At 34.5% G+C, this 23,253-nt stretch overlaps 1 protein-coding gene across 2 annotated transcripts in view; it reads left to right on the top strand.

Annotated features, from left to right (window-relative positions):
- The window catches only part of PGF (placental growth factor), a gene marked incomplete in the record, with an annotated part of 845,194 nt that extends 822,325 nt beyond the window's left edge, over positions 1 to 22,869 (top strand). For both annotated transcript variants that reach the window (XM_044064029.1, XM_044064030.1), the window contains 1 exon segment: positions 21,780 to 22,869. In XM_044064029.1, the coding sequence (XP_043919964.1) occupies positions 21,780 to 21,801 (22 nt within the window).
- Between the last annotated feature and the right edge of the window lie 384 nt (positions 22,870 to 23,253).

The following is a 23,253-nucleotide window of genomic DNA, read 5'->3' as shown; positions in this document are numbered from 1 at the left end:
GCCACTTCCAGTCCTTTGAATGAATGACCATGTCAAGCACAGCATGCCCCTTTGATAAATGGCACTTCCAGTCCTTTGACTGAATGACCATGTCAAGCACAGCATGCCCTTTGATAAACACCACTTCCAGTCCTTTGAATGAATGAATGACCATGTCAAGTACAGCATGCCCTTTGATAAATGCCACTTCCTGTCCTTTGAATGAATGACCGTATCAAGCACAGTATGCCCCTTTGATAAATGGCACTTCCAGTCCTTTGAATGAATGACCATGTCAAGCACAGCATGCCCCTTTGATAAATGGCACTTCCAGTCCTTTGAATGAATGATCATGTCAAGCACAGCATGCCCTTTGATAAATGCCACTTCCAGTCCTTTGAATGAATGAATGACCATGTCAAGCACAGCATGCCCCTTTGATAAACAGCACTTCCAGTCCTTTGAATGAATGACCATCTCAAGCACAGCATGCCCCTTTGATAAATGCCACTTCCAGTCCTTTGAATGAATGACCATGTCAAGCACAGCATGCCCTTTGATAAACACCACTTCCAGTCCTTTGAATGAATGACCATCTCAAGCACAGCATGCCCTTTTGATAAATGGCACTTCCAGTCCTTTGAATGAATGACCATGTCAAGCACAGCATGCCCTTTGATAAACAGCACTTCCAGTCCTTTGAATGAATGACCATCTCAAGCACAGCATGCCCTTTGATAAATGCCACTTCCAGTCCTTTGAATGAATGACCATGTCAAGCACAGCATGCCCCTTTGATAAACAGCACTTCCAGTCCTTTGAATGAATGACCATGTCAAGCACAGCATGCCCCTTTGATAAACGGCACTTCCAGTCCTTTGAATGAATGACCATGTCAAGCACAGCATGCCCCTTTGATAAATGGCACTTCCAGTCCATTGAATGAATGACCATGTCAAGCACAGCATGCCCCTTTGATAAATGGCACTTCCAGTCCTTTGAATGAATGACCATGTCAAGCACAGCATGCCCTTTGATAAACACCACTTCCAGTCCTTTGAATGAATGACCATGTCAAGCACAGCATGCCCCTTTGATAAATGGCACTTCCAGTCCTTTGAATGAATGACCATGTCAAGCACAGCATGCCCTTTGATAAATGCCACTTCCAGTCCTTTGAATGAATGACCATGTCAAGCACAGCATGCCCCTTTGATAAATGGCACTTCCAGTCCTTTGAATGAATGACCATGTCAAGCACAGCATGCCCTTTGATAAATTGCACTTCCAGTCCTTTGAATGAATGACCATGTCAAGCACAGCATGCCCCTTTGATAAATGCCACTTCCAGTCCTTTGAATGAATGACGATGTCAAGCACAGCATGCCTTTTTGATAAATTTCACTTCCAGTCCTTTGAATGAATGACCATCTCAAGCACAGCATGCCCCTTTGATAAATGCCACTTCCAGTCCTTTGAATGAATGACCATGTCAAGCACAGCATGCCCCTTTGATAAATGGCACTTCCAGTCCTTTGAATGAATGACCATGTCAAGCACAGCATGCCCCTTTGATAAATGGCACTTCCAGTCCATTGAATGAATGAATGACCATGGCAAGCACAGCATGCCCTTTGATAAATGGCACTTCCAGTCCTTTGAATGAATGACCATGTCAAGCACAGCATGCCCCTTTGATAAATGGCACTTCCAGTCCTTTGAATGAATGACCATGTCAAGCACAGCATGCCCCTTTGATAAATGGCACTTCCAGTCCTTTGAATGAATGACCATGTCAAGCACAGCATGCCCCTTTGATAAACAGCACTTCCAGTCCTTTGAATGAATGACCATGTCAAGCACAGCATGCCCCTTTGATAAATGGCACTTCCAGTCCTTTGAATGAATGACCATGTCAAGCACAGCATGCCCCTTTGATAAACGCCACTTCCAGTCCTTTGAATGAATGAATGACCATGTCAAGCACAGCATGCCCTTTGATAAACGGCACTTCCAGTCCTTTGAATGAATGAATGACCACGTCAAGCACAGCGTGCCTCTTTGATAAATGGCACTTCCAGTCCTTTGAATGAATGACCATGTCAAGCACAGCATGCCCCTTTGATAAACACCACTTCCAGTCCTTTGAATGAATGACCATCTCAAGCACAGCATGCCCCTTTGATAAATGGCACTTCCAGTCCTTTGAATGAATGACCATGTCAAGCACAGCATGCCCCTTTGATAAATGCCACTTCCTGTCCTTTGAATGAATGAATGACCATGTCAAGCACAACATGCCCTTTGATAAATGTCACTTCCAGTCCCTTGAATGAATGACCATCTCAAGCATAGCATGCCACATTGATAAACGCCACTTCCAGTCCTTTGAATGAATGAATGACCATGTCAAGCACAGCATGCCCCTTTGATAAATGGCACTTCACGTCATTTGAATGAATGACCATCTCAAGCACAGCATGACCCTTTGATAAACGGCACTTCCAGTCATTTGAATGAATGACCATGTCAAGTGCAGCATCCCCTTTGATAAATTGCACTTCCAGTCCTTTGAATGAATGACAATGTCAAGCACAGCATGCCCCTTTGATAAATGGCACTTCCAGTCCTTTGAATGAATGAATGACCATGTCAAGCACAGCATGCCCCTTTGATAAATGGCACTTCCAGTCCTTTGAATGAATGACCATGTCAAGCACAGCATGCCCCTTTGATAAATGGCACTTCCAGTCCTTTGAATGAATGAATGACCATGTCAAGCACAGCATGCCCTTTGATAAATGCCACTTCCAGTCCTTTGAATGAATGACCATGTCAAGCACAGCATGCCCCTTTGACAAACAGCACTTCCAGTCCTTTGAATGAATGACCATGTCAAGCACAGCATGCCCCTTTGATAAATGGCACTTCCAGTCCTTTGAATGAATGACCATCTCAAGCACAGCATGCCCCTTTGATAAATGGCACTTCCAGTCCTTTGAATGAATGACCATCTCAAGCACAGCATGCCCCTTTGATAAACACCACTTCCAGTCCTTTGAATGAATGACCATCTCAAGCACAGCATGCCCCTTTGATAAATGGCACTTCCAGTCCTTTGAATGAATGACCATGTCAAGCACAGCATGCCCCTTTGATAAACGCCACTTCCAGTCCTTTGAATGAATGACCATGTCAAGCACAGCATGCCCCTTTGATAAACGCCACTTCCAGTCCTTTGAATGAATGACCATGTCAAGCACAGCATGCCCTTTGATAAATGGCACTTCCAGTCCTTTGAATGAATGACCATGTCAAGCACAGCATGACCCTTTGATAAATGGCACTTCCAGTCCTTTGAATGAATGACCATGTCAAGCACAGCATGCCCTTTGATAAATGCCACTTCCAGTCCTTTGAATGAATGACCATCTCAAGCACAGCATGCCCTTTGATAAACACCACTTCCAGTCCTTTGAATGAATGACCATCTCAAGCACAGCATGCCCCTTTGAGAAATGCCACTTCCAGTCCTTTGAATGAATGAATGACCATGTCAAGCACAGCATGCCCTTTGATAAATGTCACTTCCAGTCCTTTGAATGAATGACCATCTCAAGCACAGCATGCCCCTTTGATAAATGGCACTTCCAGTCCTTTGAATGAATGACCATCTCAAGCACAGCATGCCCTTTGATAAACGGCACTTCCAGTCCTTTGAATGAATGAATGACCATGTCAAGCACAGCATGCCCCTTTGATAAATGCCACTTCCAGTCCTTTGAATGAATGACCATCTCAAGCACAGCATGCTCTTTGATAAATGCCACTTCCAGTCCTTTGAATGAATGACCATGTCAAGCACAGCATGCCCCTTTGATAAACGCCACTTCCAGTCCTTTGAATGAATGACCATCTCAAGCACAGCATGCCCTTTGATAAATGCCACTTCCAGTCCTTTGAATGAATGACCATGTCAAGCACAGCATGCCCTTTGACAAACAGCACTTCCAGTCATTTGAATGAATGACCATGTCAAGCACAGCATGCCCCTTTGATAAATGGCACTTCCAGTCCTTTGAATGAATGACCATCTCAAGCACAGCATGCCCCTTTGATAAATAGCACAAGTCCTTTGAATGAATGACCATGTCAAGTGCAGCATCCCCCTTTGATAAATTGCACTTCCAGTCCTTTGAATGAATGACCATGTCAAGTGCAGCATCCCCCTTTGATAAATTGCACTTCCAGTCCTTTGAATGAATGACCATCTCAAGCACAGCATGCCCCTTTGATAAACACCACTTCCAGTCCTTTGAATGAATGACCATCTCAAGCACAGCATGCCCCTTTGATAAACAGCACTTCCAGTCCTTTGAATGAATGACCATGTCAAGCACAGCATGCCCCTTTGATAAATGGCACTTCCAGTCCTTTGAATGAATGACCATCTCAAGCACAGCATGACCCTTTGATAAACAGCACTTCCAGTCCTTTGAATGAATGAATGACCATGTCAAGTACAGCATGCCCCTGTGATAAATGGCACTTCCATTCCTTTGAATAAATGAATGACCATGTCAAGCACAGCATGCCCCTTTGATAAATGGCTCATCCAGTCCTTTGAATGAATGAATGACCATGTCAAGCACAGCATGCCACTTTGATAAATGGCACTTCAAGTCCTTTGAATGAATGGCCATGTCAAGCACAGCATGCCCCTTTGACAAACAGCATGTCCAATCCTTTGAATGAATGACCATGTCATGCACAGCATGCCTCTTTGATAAACGGCACTTCCAGTCATTTGAATAAATGACCATCTCAAGCACAGCATGCCCCTCTTGATAAATGGCACTTTCACTCCTTTGAATGAATGGTCATCTCAAGCACAGCATGCCCCTTTGATAAACAGCACTTCCAGTCCTTTGAATGAATGACCATGTCAAGCACAGCATGCCCCTTTGATAAACAAATCTTCCAGTCCTTTGAATAAATGACCATGTCAAGCACAGCATGCCCCTTTGATAAACGCCACTTCCAGTCCTTTGAATGAATGATCATGTCAAGCACAGCATGCCCCTTTGATAAACGCCACTTGCAGTCCTTTGAATGAATGACCATGTCAAGCACAGCATGCCCTTTTGACAAATGGCACTTCCAGTCCTTTGAATGAATGACCATGTCACGCACAGCATACCCTTTTGATAAATGGCACTTCCAGTCCTTTGAATGAATGACCATGTCAAGCATAGCATGCCCATTTGATAAATGCCACTGCTAGTCCTTTGAATGAACGACTATCTCAAGCACAGCATGCCTCTTTGATAAACAGCACTTCCAGTCCTTTGAATGAGTGACCAACTCAAGTACAGCATGCCCCTTTGATAAGTGCCACTTCCAGTCCTTTGAATGAATGACCATGTCAAGCACAGCATGCCCCTCTGATAAACTGCACATCCAGCCCTTTGAATGAATGACCATGTCAAGCAAAGCATGCCTTTTTGATAAACGATACTTCCAGTCCTTTGAATGAATGACCATGTCAAGCACAGCATGCCCCTTTGATAAATTGCATTTCCAGTCCTTTGAATGAATGACCATGTCAAGTACAGCATGCCCCTTTAAAAAATGGCACTTACAGTCCTTTCAATGAATGACCATGTCAAGCACAGCATCCCCCTTTGATAAATGGCACTTCCAGTCCTTTGAATGAATGACCATCTCAAGCACAGCATGCCCCTTTGATAAACAGCACTTCCAGTCCTTTGAATGAATGAATGACCATGTCAAGCACAGCATGCCCCTTTGATAAACGGCATTCCAGTCCTTTGAATGAATGACCATCTCAAACACAGCATCCCCCTTTGATAAACAGCACTTCCAGTCCTTTAAATGAATGACCGTGTCAAGCACAGCATGCCCCTTTGATAAATGGCACTTCCAGTCCTTTGAATGAATGACCATCTCAAGCACAGCATGACCCTTTGATAAACAGCACTTCCAGTCCTTTGAATGAATGACCATCTCAAGCACAGCATGCCCCTTTGATAAACGGCACTTCTAGTCCTTTGAATGAATGACCATGTCAAGCACAACATCCCCCTTTGATAAATGCCACTTCCAGTCCTTTGAATAAATGATCATGTCAAGCACAGCATCCCCCTTTGATAAACGGCACTTCGAGTCCTTTGAATGAATGACCATGTCAAGCACAGCATCCCCCTTTGATAAACGGCACTTCTAGTCCATTGAATGAATGACCATGTCAAGCACAGCATGCCCCTTTGACAAATGGCACTTCCAGTCCTTTGAATGAATGACCATGTCAAGCACAGCATGCCCCTTTGAAAAATGGCACTTCCAGTCCTTTGAATGAGTGACCATGTCAAGCACAGCATGCCCCTTTGATAAATGGCACTTCTAGTTCTTTGAATGAATGACCATCTCAAGCACAGCATGCCCCTTTGATAAATGGCACTTCCAGTCATTTGAATGAATGACCATCTCAAGCACAGCATGCCGCTTTGATAAATGACACTTCCAGTCCTTTGAATGAATGACCATGTCGAGCACAGCATCCCCCTTGTTAAACAGCACTTCCAGTCCTTTAAATGAATGACCATGTCAAGCACAGCATGCCACTTTGATAAATGGCACTTCCAGTCCATTGAATGTATTACCATGTCATGCACAGCATCCCCCTTTGATAAATGGCACTTCCAGTCCTTTGAATGAATGACCATCTCAAGTACAGCAAGCCCCTTTGATAAATGGCACTTCCAGTCCTTTGAATGAATGATCGTCTCAAGCACAGCATGCCCCTTTGATAAAAACCACTTCCAGTCCTTTGAATGAATGACCGTCTCAAGCAAGCATGCCCCTTTGATAAACAGCACTTCCAGTCCTTTGAATGAATGACCATCTTAAGCACAGCATGCCCCTTTGATAAATGCCACTTCCAGTCCTTTGAATGAATGACCATGTCAAGCACAGCATGCCCCTTTGATAAACGCCACTTCCAGTCCTTTGAATGAATGACCATCTCAAACACAGCATGCCCCTTTGATAAATGGCACTTCCAGTCCTTTGAATGAATGACCATCTCAAGCACAGCATGCCCCTTTGATAAACGCCACTTCCAGTCCTTTGAATGAATGACCATGTCAAGCACAGCATGCCCCTTTGATAAACAGCACTTCCAGTCCTTTGAATGAATGACCATCTCAAGCACAGCATGCCCCTTTGATAAACGCCACTTCCAGTCCTTTGAATGAATGAATGACCATGTCAAGCACAACATCCCCCTTTGATAAATGCCACTTCCAGTCCTTTGAATAAGTGATCATGTCAACCACAGCATCCCCCTTTGATAAATGGCACTTCTAGTCCTTTGAATGAATGACCATCTCAAGCACAGCATGCCCCTTTGATAAACGGCACTTCCAGTCCTTTGAATGAATGACCATGTCAAGCACAGCATGCCCTTTGATAAATGACACTTCTAGTCCTTTGAATGAATGACCATCTCAAGCACAGCATCCCCCTTTGATAAATGGCACTTCTAGTCCTTTGAATGAATGACCATCTCAAGCACAGCATACCCCTTTGATAAATGGCCCTTCCAGTCCTTTGAATGAATGGCCATGTCAAGCACAGCATGCGCCTTTGATAAACGGCACTTCTAGTTCTTTGAATGACTGACCATGCTATCTATGTATGTGGCATTATATCTTGTGTGAGTCTTCTATATTTTTTACATCAGACTGTGAAAAGTTGCTGGGGCTTCATGTGATGAAATGGTAACACTCTGTATTACAGTGGACCATCACAGGTTACAAAAACCGTTTTTCTTTAGCAGAATGACTAACCAGTATCTGCCTGCTCCTCTTCACTAACTCCAATGTTCTAAAGAAGCTGGCCTTCCCTTGGTTCTCTAGCAACTCATCAATTCCCTGCATGGAAAAAACAAAGTTTGAAATGTTAAGGTTTTTTTATAGACTTAATACTTACGCTTGGTTTCTGAACTAACACTATTGGGCTGCTGCATCTCTCTGTGCCTCTTCGGTTTTGCCTAGTTTGAGCATTTTTGAGCTCTGTCTTATATTTTTTCTGTTACTTTGGTACTCTATATGATCTTAGTGTAATCTTCACTCTAAGTGCTCTATCTATATTATAAACTACTAGTTTAGTTCTCCATGGTATTTCTGAGAACAGTCATTTACTTCTCAGTAAAGATTCTCTCACTTCCTTTTTGTTCTATTTTGACAAGAATGAACATCAGCTTGAAACCTCACTGCAGAATTTTCTACTTTTTTAAATATTTTATTGCTTTTTAAAATAACATGAATTCAAATACATAAATCAATAATCAGATGAAATAAAAAAGAAAACCAATATAGACACTATGTATAGTTTTTTTGTAACAAAAGCTGACATTGAATGACATCATTAATATTTCTATAATAAATCTTTAAGTTTTTGCCAAGATAGTTTCTTATGTGTAACATTTATAGTTCTGTTATGTAAAGTTTGCAATTCTGTTACATATATTTGTTGCTAGATAAGTAAATTCTGAGAAAGAGAGGCAACTTTTACCTTTCCAATTTAACACATAATGACCTTTTGGCAATAGCCAGGATAGACCAGAGGAGAGCACTTGAGTTTTGGGATAGAACATGGAATTGGAACATTAAACAGAATTAAAGGATTTGTTATATCACACTTGCTAACCATAAGGCTTTAAAAAAATTCTAAGTTCTTCCCAAAGTGAAATAACCTTTTGACACTTTAAAATCATATGTTCCCAGTCTGCTTCTAAATTATAATTATAGCTCCATGTTAGGTTTTCTTTTTTATAAAAAAGTGCTATTTTATACAGTGTTAAAAAGTTTCTATTCTCCAGTAAATGGATGATGATTTGCTTACAGACTATAAATAAAGCTTTTTGTTGACCTCTGAGAATGGTTTCCTGTTTATTTTTGTAGAATGTTCCCAATGAGATACATCAAAACCCATAAGTTCAGTTCTTAAAATTTTGTAAATTATTGATATGTATGACTTATTTTTTATATTTAATAGTACTAGTCTGAAAAAAGAATTCTAAAATTTTAGGAATTTGTTTAGTATTCATGGCTAGTGGTATTTGTAAACTACTACTTACAAATTCTCTTATGGTCTGTATATCTAATCAGCTTGTATTATTTGCATTATATCTAGCTAATAGTTGTTCTGCAGAACTTATTTCTATTTCTATCTAAGAGTTGGCACCAATATTTTAAATTGTTCTTTTCAAGATTAGATATTATATTTATATTAAAAGATTCTAGACAACCAATGGAATAAGCTATAGGAAAAATCAGGAACAGTAACTGTTTAACTAAATAACCAAATAATCGGAAGCACTCCTAAGTAACCAAGAATCAAAAAACAATTATTATTATTATTATTTTTATTCCAAACATTATTATTTTTATTCCAATTATTATTATAATTTATTCCAAACGACAATGAACAAGAAACCACATAAACGCCTTATATATACTAAAGGTAGTATATATACAATTAAATAATTCAGATTGGGCATCTGATGAAGTCCAAGGAATGTGGACGAAAACCCAAAGTGAAATATAAGGCATTTATGTGGTTTCTTGTTCATTGTCATTTGGAATATATTATTTATCTTTTAATTGTGGCAAGTTCGTTTTTTATCTCTCTACGCTACCTGCACTCTTGTTTTTTGATTCTTGTTTAACTAAATAATTACTTTTCATCACCATTTTAAAATTATATAGAATATGTTTCATTCCAACGGTATACACAGCAATGCTTCCATTATTTATACAATAGTCTTTTAGCACCCAATACATTGCATTGTTTGATGAAATTTTAAATTTTGTTTCAATTACCTTATTTGAAGCTAGAATGTTTTTCATGCAAACATTTCCAGTTTGAGCTAGATGTTGAACTTAGCCAAAGACTTACAATGTTTAAGATGGCAGATTTAATATAAAGATCAATATTAGGGAATCCCATACCATCAATATTAAGGAATCCCATACCATTTTCTTCCCAAGTTTAGTATGCCAGTCATAAGATATTCTTGGCTTTTGGGGATGCCACAAAAATTTTAATTATTTTATTTATTTTATTTTACATTTGTTGACCGGGAATGTCCGACTGGATACATGTCCATTTTCAGCAGAGGCCTGGGGTGAAAAGCTCCAAAGGAAGTTACACAAACATCTTTACAAGTTACACATTAACTCAATTTACAAAGTCTGTGAATAAATATGTCATACATGAAACAATTATTAAAGAACAACAAAACAAAGGGGTTCCAAAAAATAGTATAAGTATACAACTGAAGCCTAACAGTCAGGCTTGGAGCATGGACATAATAATACAGTGTTTAACCTCTTAGTAGTCTTTTGGGGGCAATAATAGTAATGATTGAACAAGATATAGTATTGTTGGTAATATTATCATTTTTATTAGTAGAAGTCTTGTCTTCCATTTAGAAAAAAATTCTGTTCCAACTTTCAATTAGTTTTGAAATTATATTTGTTATTTTTTTTATAATTTAATGCCACTGTTTCTCTCCATTTAGTTTTTATATTAACTCCTAAATATTTGTTTATTTTCCCAATTAAACTCTTTGTACTTTTTTTAAATTGGATGTAACTTTTTATTTGTTAACATTGTTTCAATTTTACCATGATTAGATTTTAATCCAGAGATTTTCTCAAAAGTATTTTATTTATTTAATAATATTATATAATGAAGATTCAATATTCTTAGTAGTTAATAAAATACAATCTGCAAATAATTGGATTTTGGAGTTATATGTATCCTCAACAGAAGTTTCCTTATTGCTTCTAATGTACATGGCAGAGGGTTCTATACACAGGCAAAAAGTAATGGAGATAATGGACATCCTTGTTTTGTTCCCACTGATATTTTAAAAGAATGAGGAATGAAAGAACCAGTTTTAACAAAAGAAAAGGTGTTGTTATATAATTTCATTATTATTTCTATAAAGTTTGGTGAAAATTTATATACATTAAGAACTTTTTGTAAATACAGCCAATTAATTGAATCAAAGGCCTTATCGATATCCACAGATAATATTGATAACACTTTTTAATATTATTAGCTAAATCTATTAAAGATAAAAGCCTAATAATGTTATTTTGCACTTTTCTTACTAGGATGAATCCAGTTTGATCTTCATTAACCAAGCTTGGAATTATGTTGTTTAGTCTTTTAGTCAATATGGCCATGAAAATGTTATAATCAACATTTAATAAGGAACTGGGATGATACAAAGTGCATATCTTAGGGTCTTTATCTTGTTTTAAAATAGGGGAAATCAAAGAGTATTTCCATGATGGCAGAATATTTACTGAACTTTTAACTTCATCAAATACATTTATTAGAGTTTTTACTACACTATCTGGAATTATTTTATATAATTCTGAGGTTAAGACATCTAAACCAGGAGCCTTACTATTTTTTAAACTTTTTATTTGTTCTTTCAGTTTTCTAAGAGTAATAATTTTATATCAAATAACATTTTGCTCTTTTGTTACTTTATATTTTATATTTTCTTTTAAGAAGTTGTCAGTAGTATCACTATTATCTAATACTAAATCTCCGTTATTAATTTCTTTATAATGCCTTCTAAAAGCTTCCAAAATGTCCTTTAAGTTTGCTACTTTTTTGAACTTATTTACTTGCTCTGAGATTTCTTTGATATGATTTATGCTATTTAACATTTTTGATCTTACTGCTATTATATGTAGATGTTTAGGATTTACTGTATAAGTTTGCAACCTACATTTCTCTAGGTTTATTGTGACTTTGTGAATTACTATTTCTATGTATTTTTGGTTGAGCATTTGTAATTCTGTAGTTGTATCTCTTTCAGGGGGTTTAATTTTAAGTTATCAATTTTTGCTTGAAGTACATTCAATTCATTATCCAGTTCCTTTGTTTTTAATAAATACAAACTCTTTATTCTACCATAAATATAGGCTTTTAAAGTGTCCCACAGAATAACATTAGAATCTTCACCATTGTTATTGGTATCCATACAAATTCCAATTCATTTAAAATCATTATTAAAATCCTTTAATTTGTAACTATATATGCCAGTATTCTTTGCCAAAATATTAATTAATCTGGCTTTAGATTAAGTTTGAAAATAATGGCATTATGATCAGACAACAGACAGGATACTGCTGATACTTCTTCTATTTTTGAGTATAGCCCATTAGAGTCAAATACTTTATCAATATTTGGGTGCCAAATCTACAAGAACAGTCAGTGTAATTTAATGTATTTGCCAATTTTAGGTCTTGAATATCTCTATGATCCATCATATTGGTAAAACTGTTTAGTTGTTTAGCAGTAGTAATTATTTTGGGTTTCTTATCTTTGGTAGTATCCTTTTCTGCAATTATGCAATTGAAGTCATCCACCATTAGAATTTCACCTTTTACATGTAAAGCTATAAGATCTGATCTAAATACTTTTTTGTTACCTTGGCACCAGTTCCAGGAATCAAATACATATTAACAAAAGTAAACATTTTCTTATCTCTTTGAAGAACAACTAATCCCATCATACCATTTTTGTCAGTGTAAAAATCAATTACTTTGGGTGTAGTTAATGCTTTCTTCCAGAGCATTAAAGCATCTCTCCTTTTGACACTGTAATGTGAATCTACCAGTACTGAATATTGTTTACGTGTTAGTTTGTCAATATCTTTCTTTATTAGATGTGTTTCCTGTAAGAATACTATATCAGCTTTATTCACTTCAAGATACTTAAACTAACTCTCTTCATAGGATTATTTAATCCATTTATGTTCAATAAAATACACTTATATGTTGTTGTTTCTAAGTTGTATTAAGTCTAGCAGATTTTAAAAAAATTCAAAAATTTGATAGTATTTAGGTTTAACATGTTTTATGGCCAAAAAATAAAAAGAATCACTCAGTAACAATATAATGATTATATTTACAACCCCAACATGGAATGTAGCATTCCTGATTTGATGACATAGCCATTCAAATCACCCTCTATCATCCTCAAAGCTTCTATATCCACTCTGCTGCATTTACCTCTAAAAAATCTATTCAGTACTTAATGTTGTTACAAGCAGCTTCCCTCTATTGATAATTTACAATAGTTTAATTTAAATGTAAGATTCATAATTTACTTATATTTATTTAGCATCAAATGGGATGTCTGTTTATCTGTAGTGAACCAAAATAGCAATACATTTCTTAATTGTCCTATATAGTAGAATTAAAATGAATATAGTAAACATTTACATTTCAAGCCAAACGTATATAAAACATTGAGCCACTCTGTTAAGTCTATACTAATTGTTAATGTTCCATAAGTTAGTATAAACATAAACCCTACATTAATGGTTAATTTAGTATGCTTAAGCATTGCTAATGTATCTGCCTATGGCTATTTAACACATTAATAACCAATCAATAATAGGCTTTTTTCACTAAAAGTATAATTCATAACACTTGTACTATACAGAGGCTACATGCTTGTTCATTTGTCAAATCCCCCCAATATTAGCAAAAGTATTTTTAAAAATGAGAGTATATGTATATGTTTAAATTCAATCCAAAAGGGAGAGATTATTTTACATTTTAATACCTTATGAATCCATCCAACATCTAAAACTTCACTACATCTCCAACAGCTAACATTTTGTGTTTTATAAATTAAAGAAAGTTTATGAGGAGTTAAAGTAACTCTATGCGAATATTTCCACATAAATATTTTCCAGTAAATGGAAGAGATTGATTTTCCAACAGATTTTAAGATTAATTTTTTTTATTCACATGAGGAAAAAACTTATCATTAAAGCTTGTAGAATGATTCTGGAAGAGTAAAATTAATTTTAACAATTTTATATATTTTAGACAAATTGAGTTACTACTAGTTAAATTACTATTTATACTCATTAAAAATTCTAATTTGGGGGGAGGTTTCATAAATGAATCACATATTTTTATCATATCACTAACAAATTCTTTACAACTTTGTATACTCAACCAATTTTCCCCTAAACTATAGTTAAAAGATAAACTGCCGAATATATTTTACTTTCATAATAAAATTGATGCCAAAAGATTAGACCACTATTTTAAGATCTAACATTTTACTCAAATTAGAAGTATTTACAGATTTCTTTGTATAAACCATGGTAAATATTAAAATATAAAAGATCCTTAGTCATATAATTACAATTCATATATTTCTTAAAAGACAGTAGAATATGACTAACAAAAGGAATAGTAATTTAGATATCATCATCCTTGACACAAAATTATTTTAGTAGCCAATAAAATGTATTTAAGACAAGTTGTGCATACGATTTTTTTCAAAATGTTAGTAACAGGTAACATTTCACATGTACTAATTTCCATTTTGATTCATATAAAGAGTTTAACCATTGAGCTATTATTTTAATAATGACTGACTTAGCATATAATTCTATGTTTGGAAAACCTATACACCCTTCATCCCAACTTTTAGCTTGCCATTCAAAAGAAATTCTAGGTTTATTAGGATACCATAAACATTAAGAATAGAATTTATGTTTTAAATAAATTTAGATGGCATAGTAATTAATGATTGAGTATAAAATAAAATTTAAGACAAAATAATCATGTTTATTAATTTAAGATGATCTTCCATAGTAAAGAATAACTTATTCTAATTAGCAATTAGTTGGGTAACTATATTCATTAAATTATTATAACTTTTTTGCACTGAATCTTTACAATTAGATGCAATAATAATTACAAGATATTTAATTTGTGCATTATCCCACTTAAAATGACTATATAGTTTTAATGGGATCACTACTATATCCCGAATGTTCAAACTACCGACACCCAAAATCGCGAGAAGGAAGTACCAAAATAGCAAAATACCTAAACTACTGAATCCTGAAGCTCACAATCACGAAAGCCCAAAATACTGAATTAAATCAGTGTGACAACACCAATAGTGAAACACACTCAGTGAAATACTTGAAATTGAAAACAAAGACCTTGAACCAGATGAATAGCACACAGAATGCTACATAACACCTCTCCAGAAATGTGAATATCAACAGAAATCAAATCCACACAAATCCCTTGTACAAGTTTGTAACACTCACTGTAGCCAATAACCACGAACAAACAAAAGTGAACCCATGTAAACTTAAACATCAACCAGTGTATCAAGGTATGACATAATACATTTCTCATATCTTTAATAAACGAGCTATAGCTCTGATGAATTCTATAGGTGAATAACTGTTTTAATTATCCAAAACACGGTGAAATTGGCTATGCCGCTGAATGAACTTTCTACGTTTAGGAGAGCAAGGACAGCCTGCTAACAAACTTTCTCGCAATCCATCCACATGGTTTTGTTCTTTCACCAAAGCACTCATCAACTTACTACCAATCAAAATTTTAATCGGCAATGTCATGCTTCCACCGAGTTCTGCGAACGTGGAAGGAATAGTCTATTTAGCTCATACACATTCCAAAATTTAATAGGAAATAGAGGTGGAAAATGTGTTACACTAGTAGATCGAGTAGCAAACTTTCTAAGTTTACCAAACACATACCAATCAGAAAAGTAACATACAATGTCCTTTCCCTCTGTTGGAAATATCTCCTTTAAGGCAGTAAATGTTGGTATGAAGTCTGTTTCAGGAAGGAATGCTAGCCCAACTAAACATTTCACCGCCAATTGAAATGAATGGTTTGAATTATAAAGTGAGCCCAGTCCAAGCTGCTGCACTTTCCTCCAAACATTACGTCTGAAGTGAAACAAGCAACCCTTCGATGTAATATTTGCAAAGTTTAAGCTAATGCTTTTTAAAGCAGCCACTTCAAAATCACAAAGGATAAACTGTAGCGTTAATGGGAAGTCATGTACTGACAAGTATAGTACACAGTGCCACATCATATTGTATGCCCTTAGTGACGTTTTCGACATTAAACAATACAATAACGACACACACTTACTATAGCCAGCATACTTGACTATGCCATGAATACTGTACAGTTGTCGGCAGAGCACACCTTTAGAGAAATACGTTCCATCCATTAACCATATAGTAGCTACACTCAAATCATGTAGATTATTGATAGTGCTAAACACCGCTACAGTATTATGAGATGGTTCATCTACCATGCACTTTTCAATAAATGTACCACTCTGAAAGGGGAACAGGGTGAAATCAAGAGCTTCTAATGTTAAATTAGAGATGCACATTTCATTGCTATTTTTACTTCTCACTCTTCTAATCTGTTGTAACAGCGCTTTTTTATTAGGTAGACTTGCAACACATTGTAAAGATGTTGATGCCATAGCATCTTCCAGTAGCATGCAAGGTGCATCTATAGAGATACACGCTTCCTCCTTCAGTGTACCACATACTTTATATTTTTCAACCTCAAACGGATCTCCAGAGTGATTATGAGGCATACTCTTTAACAATTGCTCACCCTCGGATAATGATAATGTTACCATTCTCCCTTTGCAGCTTTCACTCCGTTTAAACTTACAGCACCAGTAACGCCAGGGATACCTTTTCCTTTCTAGATGGTACACATAACCTTCAATAACTAATACATCTTTACTTTGCTGAGACTGTACTCGACTATACAATTTGCCAATATCTCCGGGTGCACTATAGCTGTTGTCGGACATTTTTTCCTCGTTTATTGCCGTACAGCACATGTACGTCAAAGTAGACATTTTATACGCTACTTCAGAGCACACTGATACTCTCTGTGTTTCGAGATTGTGAGCTTCGGGATTTAATAGTTTAGGTATTTTGCTATTTCAGTACTTCCGTCTCGCGATTTTGGGCGTCGGTAGTTTGAACATTCGGGATATAGTAGTGATCCCATTTTCAATACAGCATTTGATTTTATTAATTAAAAGACTGTTTTGTTATGATTAAAACACAAACTTGAAGTCACTTTAATGACATGCAGTGAATTTATTATATAGTTTAGTGATGATTCTGTATCACCTATGGTTAAGAAAATATCCGCAAAAAGTTGTATTTTAGAGCTGTATGTATCATCGGTTGAAAAAACTTTCTGTCTAATATAATTTGCAAATGGTTCAATAATCAGGACAAATAATAAAGGGGACAGTAGACAACCTAGTTTAGTTCAATGTTTAAATTAACTAGAAAAAAGGAGCCTATCTGTACAAATGAAAATGAATTCTAAAGTTTCATTATTAAATGTATAACATCCTGAGAAAAATTAAATTAAGTACTTTATATAAGTAAAACTAATTCACAGAATCAAAAGCTTTATCTGTATGTAAACTTATAATTGAAAGTTCTCTCTTTTATTCTTACTAGCAACTTCAATTAAAGTAGTAAACCTAATAATATTATCTTGGACTCTTATATTTAATATAACTCAATTTTGATCATTAATTATTCCTGGTAGGACAGAATTAATTATTTTCTCCAGAATAGACATAAATGTTTTATATTCAACATTGAAAAATTATATAGGATGATAAGAGGTACATACGTTTGGATCTTTTATCTTATTTTAGTATTAAAAATAAATGCCACAGAAGGCCCACAAAGGTTTAAAAATAAATATTATACCATAAAAACTGAGCACTTTTGTCTCCCAAAATAGACTTCATCTGAATAATTACAAACCAATACAAAGGCATTATATAGTATCTAAAGCCAAATTTCATTAGTTTGGTATCCTGGAAAAAATTAGGTTGGACCCAATGTGGATTGGAAAAATGTTTTAAAAGTGAGGGAAATGAAGAGGTAACTTATACTTGGTGCAATAACCCCCCCCCCCTGGTTTAAACAAAAATGTGTCCGTTGCTCCTGTGTTAAGTACAACAATTAATACATTATAGGTTATTCAACCATCACAGTAGTGTAATGTGGTTTGGTACATATGCATATACACAAATTATGTGGTTGCCTTGTTTGTAACAAGGCTGAAGTTTTTTATATACTAACAGTCTCATATACTTGGATTCTTTAAGAGAAAAAATATGAAAAGAACAGGTTCAAATGATTCATTAACTACAGACAATAAAAATTGTTTTAGATACTATATAATGCCTTTGTGTTGGTTTGTAATTATTCTGATGAAGTCTCTTTTGAGAGACAAAAGCACTCAATGTTTTGTGATATAATATTAAACTGTTTTCAAACCTTTGTGGCCCCTCTGTGGCATTTATTTTGACTATTTTCAAGTATTTTTGGTTGACACTGCACCTAGTTTGTATCTTCCTTGTTTTAATATTAGCAAAAGAATAGAAAATTTCCAAGAAGGGGGAACATCGGAAAAAGGTTTAATTTCTTCAAAAGCTTTTAGTAAGATTTTTAAAACTTTACCTAGAATTAATTTTTATAACTCTGGTATTATACCATCTAATCCTGGAGCTTTTATTTTTCTGATTTTTGATTTGATCTTTTAACTCATTAAAAGATATTGATTTATCAATTCTAATGTTTTGCTCTTTAGTTAACTTAGTACATATATATATATATATATGTATATATATATATATATATATATATATATATATATATATATATATATATTATCTTTCAAATATCAACTAAACTACCACTCCCTATAATATTAAAATTACTATTAATTTGTTCATAATGATTTTTAAAAACATTCTAATATATCTGTCACTTTTCTGTTTTTTCCTCTAATTGTTAAACAATGTGCCTAATATAATTTTTATTATTTACTTTATTTGATCTAATAGCTAATCTATGGAGACTTTCCATGTTTAAACAATTATTGGAACTTTAATTTTTCTAGGTTTATTGAAATCTTATTACTCAATATATCAGTATGTTTTTGATTTGCTGCTTTCAACTCTGAATTAGCATTATCATTTAGCTTAGTATTTAACTTTAATGTAGCTATCTTAGATTGTAAAGCAATTAAATCTCTATCCCATCTCTTTCTTTTACAAGTATACCAATTTTTAACTTTACCATTCAAATAAGCTTTTAAAATATGCCACAAAATAACATTTGCAACTTCACAATTATTAAATTCTAAAAAGTATTAATACCATTCATAAACCATTCATTAAAACCATTAATTTTAATTATGTAAGCTGGTAGTCTTTGAGTATATATTAAATCATTAGGTTTCAAAACAAGATTAAAAGTAATTGCATTGTGATCTGATAGAGAACAAGACACTATCAACACATCCTCAATTTTAGAATATAACCTATTAGAAATAAAAACTTTATCAATATTGGTTTCGGTGCCAAATCTAAATCAAAATAAATATAATTAAGGGAATTTGAAGATCTTAAATCATAAATACCTCTCATATGTAAAGACTCAGTGAAATTCTTCAAATGTTTTGCTACTGAAGAAAATCTAGGTTTCTTCTTATTAGAAGTCTCTTTACTTGATAGAATACAATTGAAATTGCCAGCTATAACCGTCTCTCCTCTAATATAATATAATATCCAAATATTTTTTGAAATTGTATCTCTAATCCCTGGAATCCCATAGGTACTTACAAAACTATGATACCTTTTATTTCTACTATAACTAAACCCAACATACCATTTTTATCAAACTATGTGTCTCTGTATATGTTTTGAAACTCATCAGAAATGAAATATCTTAAGGTTGTAAAGTTTTCTTTTATAATTAGTTTTATTCTGTTTATACTAAGTTTAAACTAATATACATTTGGTGGTTTTGGAGAAGCTACATCTCTATGTGGTTTCTACTATATGTTAAACTAATTAGTAAAGCAGGGAAGTATTAGTTGAATGTTAGTAGAGTTTCATGTATGTTGAGATATTAGGAACCATAGTAATTAACAGCTGAGTCTACAGTGATAAAAAATGGAAATTAGTATAAGTAAATTATGAAAAAGTATAACATCGGTTGTTTTTTAGATTTCTGAGATTAGTTAAGAAATGGGGATAGACAAATTAAATAAGATATACGATTGCTGCCACTAATATATTAGTAGTCATAAAGGAATAAAAAATATATATAGAATATAAATGTTTATTTTGAATACAAACACTCTGAAAAGGGGACTATCAATCCTGTAAAGGAAATAAATAGTACTATTCCCATTCAAACCTTATAACACTTAGATTCATGGGTGAAGTATTGGTTGAAATATTGGGTTAGTGATGTGGGAAGGTCATTTTGAACTTTGTAGATGGTCTGTGGTCAGATTTAGATTCAACGTTATCTGTTTTAATAATAAGGCCTTCTACGCTATGGTAACTTCAATATACTATCTTACAGATTATGTATTTTGATATTGTTTTTGGAAAGCTGTGAGCTGAAAATAGCATTTTAAATGTTCACCAGTTGATGGCATACTAATTTATTAATTTAACTATGTTGATAGAGCAGATTTTTGTTTGCAGTGGTTGCATGGTGGTTACTTATTTGAATTGTTAATGTTTATAAATTCTATGTATTAAGTCCTTGTTTTATGTCTGTTTATTATTGAATTTATTACATTTTAGCTAAATAAGTATATGATCTTCTTAAATAATGCATGATCTGACAAGAAGACTTAAACTGGAATCTCACTTAGTTAATTTTTGAAATAAACCTAAGTTTCTGTTAGTTATTCTGGATTCAGCTGGTTGAATATATTATTAACTGTAAGTGAATAGTACATCACTTGTGATTTGAATTAATACTGAATAAGTATTAGGTTAACTATATAGGTTTGTAATCTACATTCTTTATTTCCCTATTATTTGATTAAATTATATGATCTGTTTACTAAATAATCTATGCATAAATTGAAATTATTGATCTTTTAAATATGTTTTCAGTAATTGTTATAATATAGTAATGGGAATTATAATGTCAGTGCTTTAATATGTCTGCTCTATGTTCTAATTAGTGCATTATCAAGAAGTGGTAGCAATATATTAAGATTAGGCAGGTTCATGGGATTGTTAGAGAGTAGTTCGTTTGATAGTATCAGCAAACCAGGAATATGTTATTACATGTTAGGGTATTTTAATGTTTTAGATTTAATTTGTTCATCCACAACAAGAAATATTGAAAATTGGTTCTTATTTAATGTGTTAAACCATTGCATTTTAATGTAATTTACTTTTAAAGATTTCAATCTATAAATGCATTTCATTAAATATCAACAGTCTAAATGATACATTAAAGAGGAGTAGTTTAGTCAAATATCTAAAGGTTCATAAAACCCATATTTTTTTACAAGAAACACACTTACTGTGTAATGATTTAAATAGATTACTGTTAAAAGATTATTCGATTTTAGTTGGCTCTCACTTTTAGATCAAAAAGGAGGTACTCTTGTTTTATGGAAAAATTATTTGGTTATGCCAAAGTTTATTTGACAGGATCTTTTGACGGGCTCTGCAAGCATAATTGGATTTCCTTCCTTAGTTTCACAGAGTAGTAAAAGGAAAAAACATAGAATATGGGTCTAGGTTGTTATGTGCTTCTGTGTAGATGTGTTAGAAATGGAAATATTTTAGCAGACTGAACTGCAATAAAGACAGAAGGTTATCTAAGGAGGTCCATATGCTCCTGTACCCCTGTGCTAGCAATGTTCTCCATGTTGTAGTTAACATTAAATTACTGTTATAACTGAACCTGGTACCTGACTGTGGTCAAACCATGTTAGTAGGATCAATTATTTCACACATTTCTTCACTAATAAATTATTTGTTCCCTTTCTCTCTTCAAGGTGTGGAACTCCAAGCAGGTAACTGCAGTGCCGCTTAAGAAGAAGGTCACCTCCGTTTGCCGTAGTATTTATTCTCATTAAAAAGTATGTTAACCATTCTTCAAGCACTTGTCTGTTAAGAAGAAACACTGGACCCATCTTGCTAACTTAGACTCTTGGAGAAATGGACACAAAAAGTTTTTTTCCGGGTGGTTACACTTCTTTTTCTAGGTTATTGTTCCCAGGAGAATTATTTTCAGAGTGACATTTCACCCCTGACATTTTACTGAACAAATTTTAAAAAATGGGATTTTTACATTAAGGTTACAAGCTGACTGTGTGTTATTTCAGCAGACGTAACAAGCCTGTAACATTATTAAATGAGATCTGGGAATGTCTGTTCTAATTGAACACCCACACATCAGTAACAGGAATTGCTTCATGTATGTTATCACTGCAGTTCTGCAGTAATTATGTAAATGCAGTGGTTGTCAATTAGTACATTGCACCACAAAAAATGAATTACTGTACTTCATTTGTAATGCTGGTTATTTTGTTGCTATAAAAGCTCTTTACTTTGGGGCTTTAAGTCCCTTACTTGCTCATAATTGTAATATTTTTTGTGGCATTGCAAACATTGTATTATGACAGTTGCTGTATTACAAAGTTGCATGACTACAGGCTGAGATTATAATTCTGCAGTAGCCTATTCTGCTGAGAATGCACTACATTACTGGGTTCTGCTGCAACAGTGTTGCATTAATGCACTCCTGTATGCTATACAATGTATTACAACACATTTGTACTCTGCAAAAATATTGAGACTGTATTGCATTGTGGATCATCTGCCATGACAATACTTCATCACTATATTCTACTATTGAATGTTTTTGTTTCACAGCAGTTTTGCATTATTTGTGACAATGGTAGCATATTACTGCACTGGTCTGTAGATATAATGGTTATGCATTTCATGTTATATACATTTATTTGTAATATTTCTTGTTGCACACCCAAGGTGTGTGATTAAATTTAAAATAAAGCAAAGCTTAACTGGTTTAGTCAGGTATCACACACTTGGGAGTGTTTAAAATAAATTTAATGTACATTCTTTTGCTTCCAATTATCAAATTTTTGAATTGAAAGACAAGCATGTTTCATTGGCCTATTGAGATTTCACACTGATCTCGTTTATCATTTACTGGTATGCTGTGTGTACGTTAGTTCAGAAATGCAGTGTACTTGTTCACAACGGATAATTAATTGTATGTGACTGAATTCAGCCCTGTCCAATAATTAGCAAGGTAAGGTTGTTTCACAGACATTTGATGCCTTGTGCTACATAAGCCCTCCCTTCCAAAACAAACAAACAAAAATCAGCCCAATGAGAAATATGTCTTGGAGCTGTAAAGGTGGAAATAGATTTCGAATTCAGTAAAGGCAGTAACCCAGACCTCACCAACCAAATCCACATATTTAAAACATTTACTGACAA

This window comes from Protopterus annectens, chromosome 2.part2 (genome assembly GCF_019279795.1).
Source record: "Protopterus annectens isolate FY-2018-M chromosome 2.part2, PAN1.0, whole genome shotgun sequence".
NCBI classification, from domain to species: Eukaryota; Metazoa; Chordata; order Ceratodontiformes; family Protopteridae; genus Protopterus; species Protopterus annectens.
This window is presented reverse-complemented; position numbering and strand designations above follow the sequence as displayed.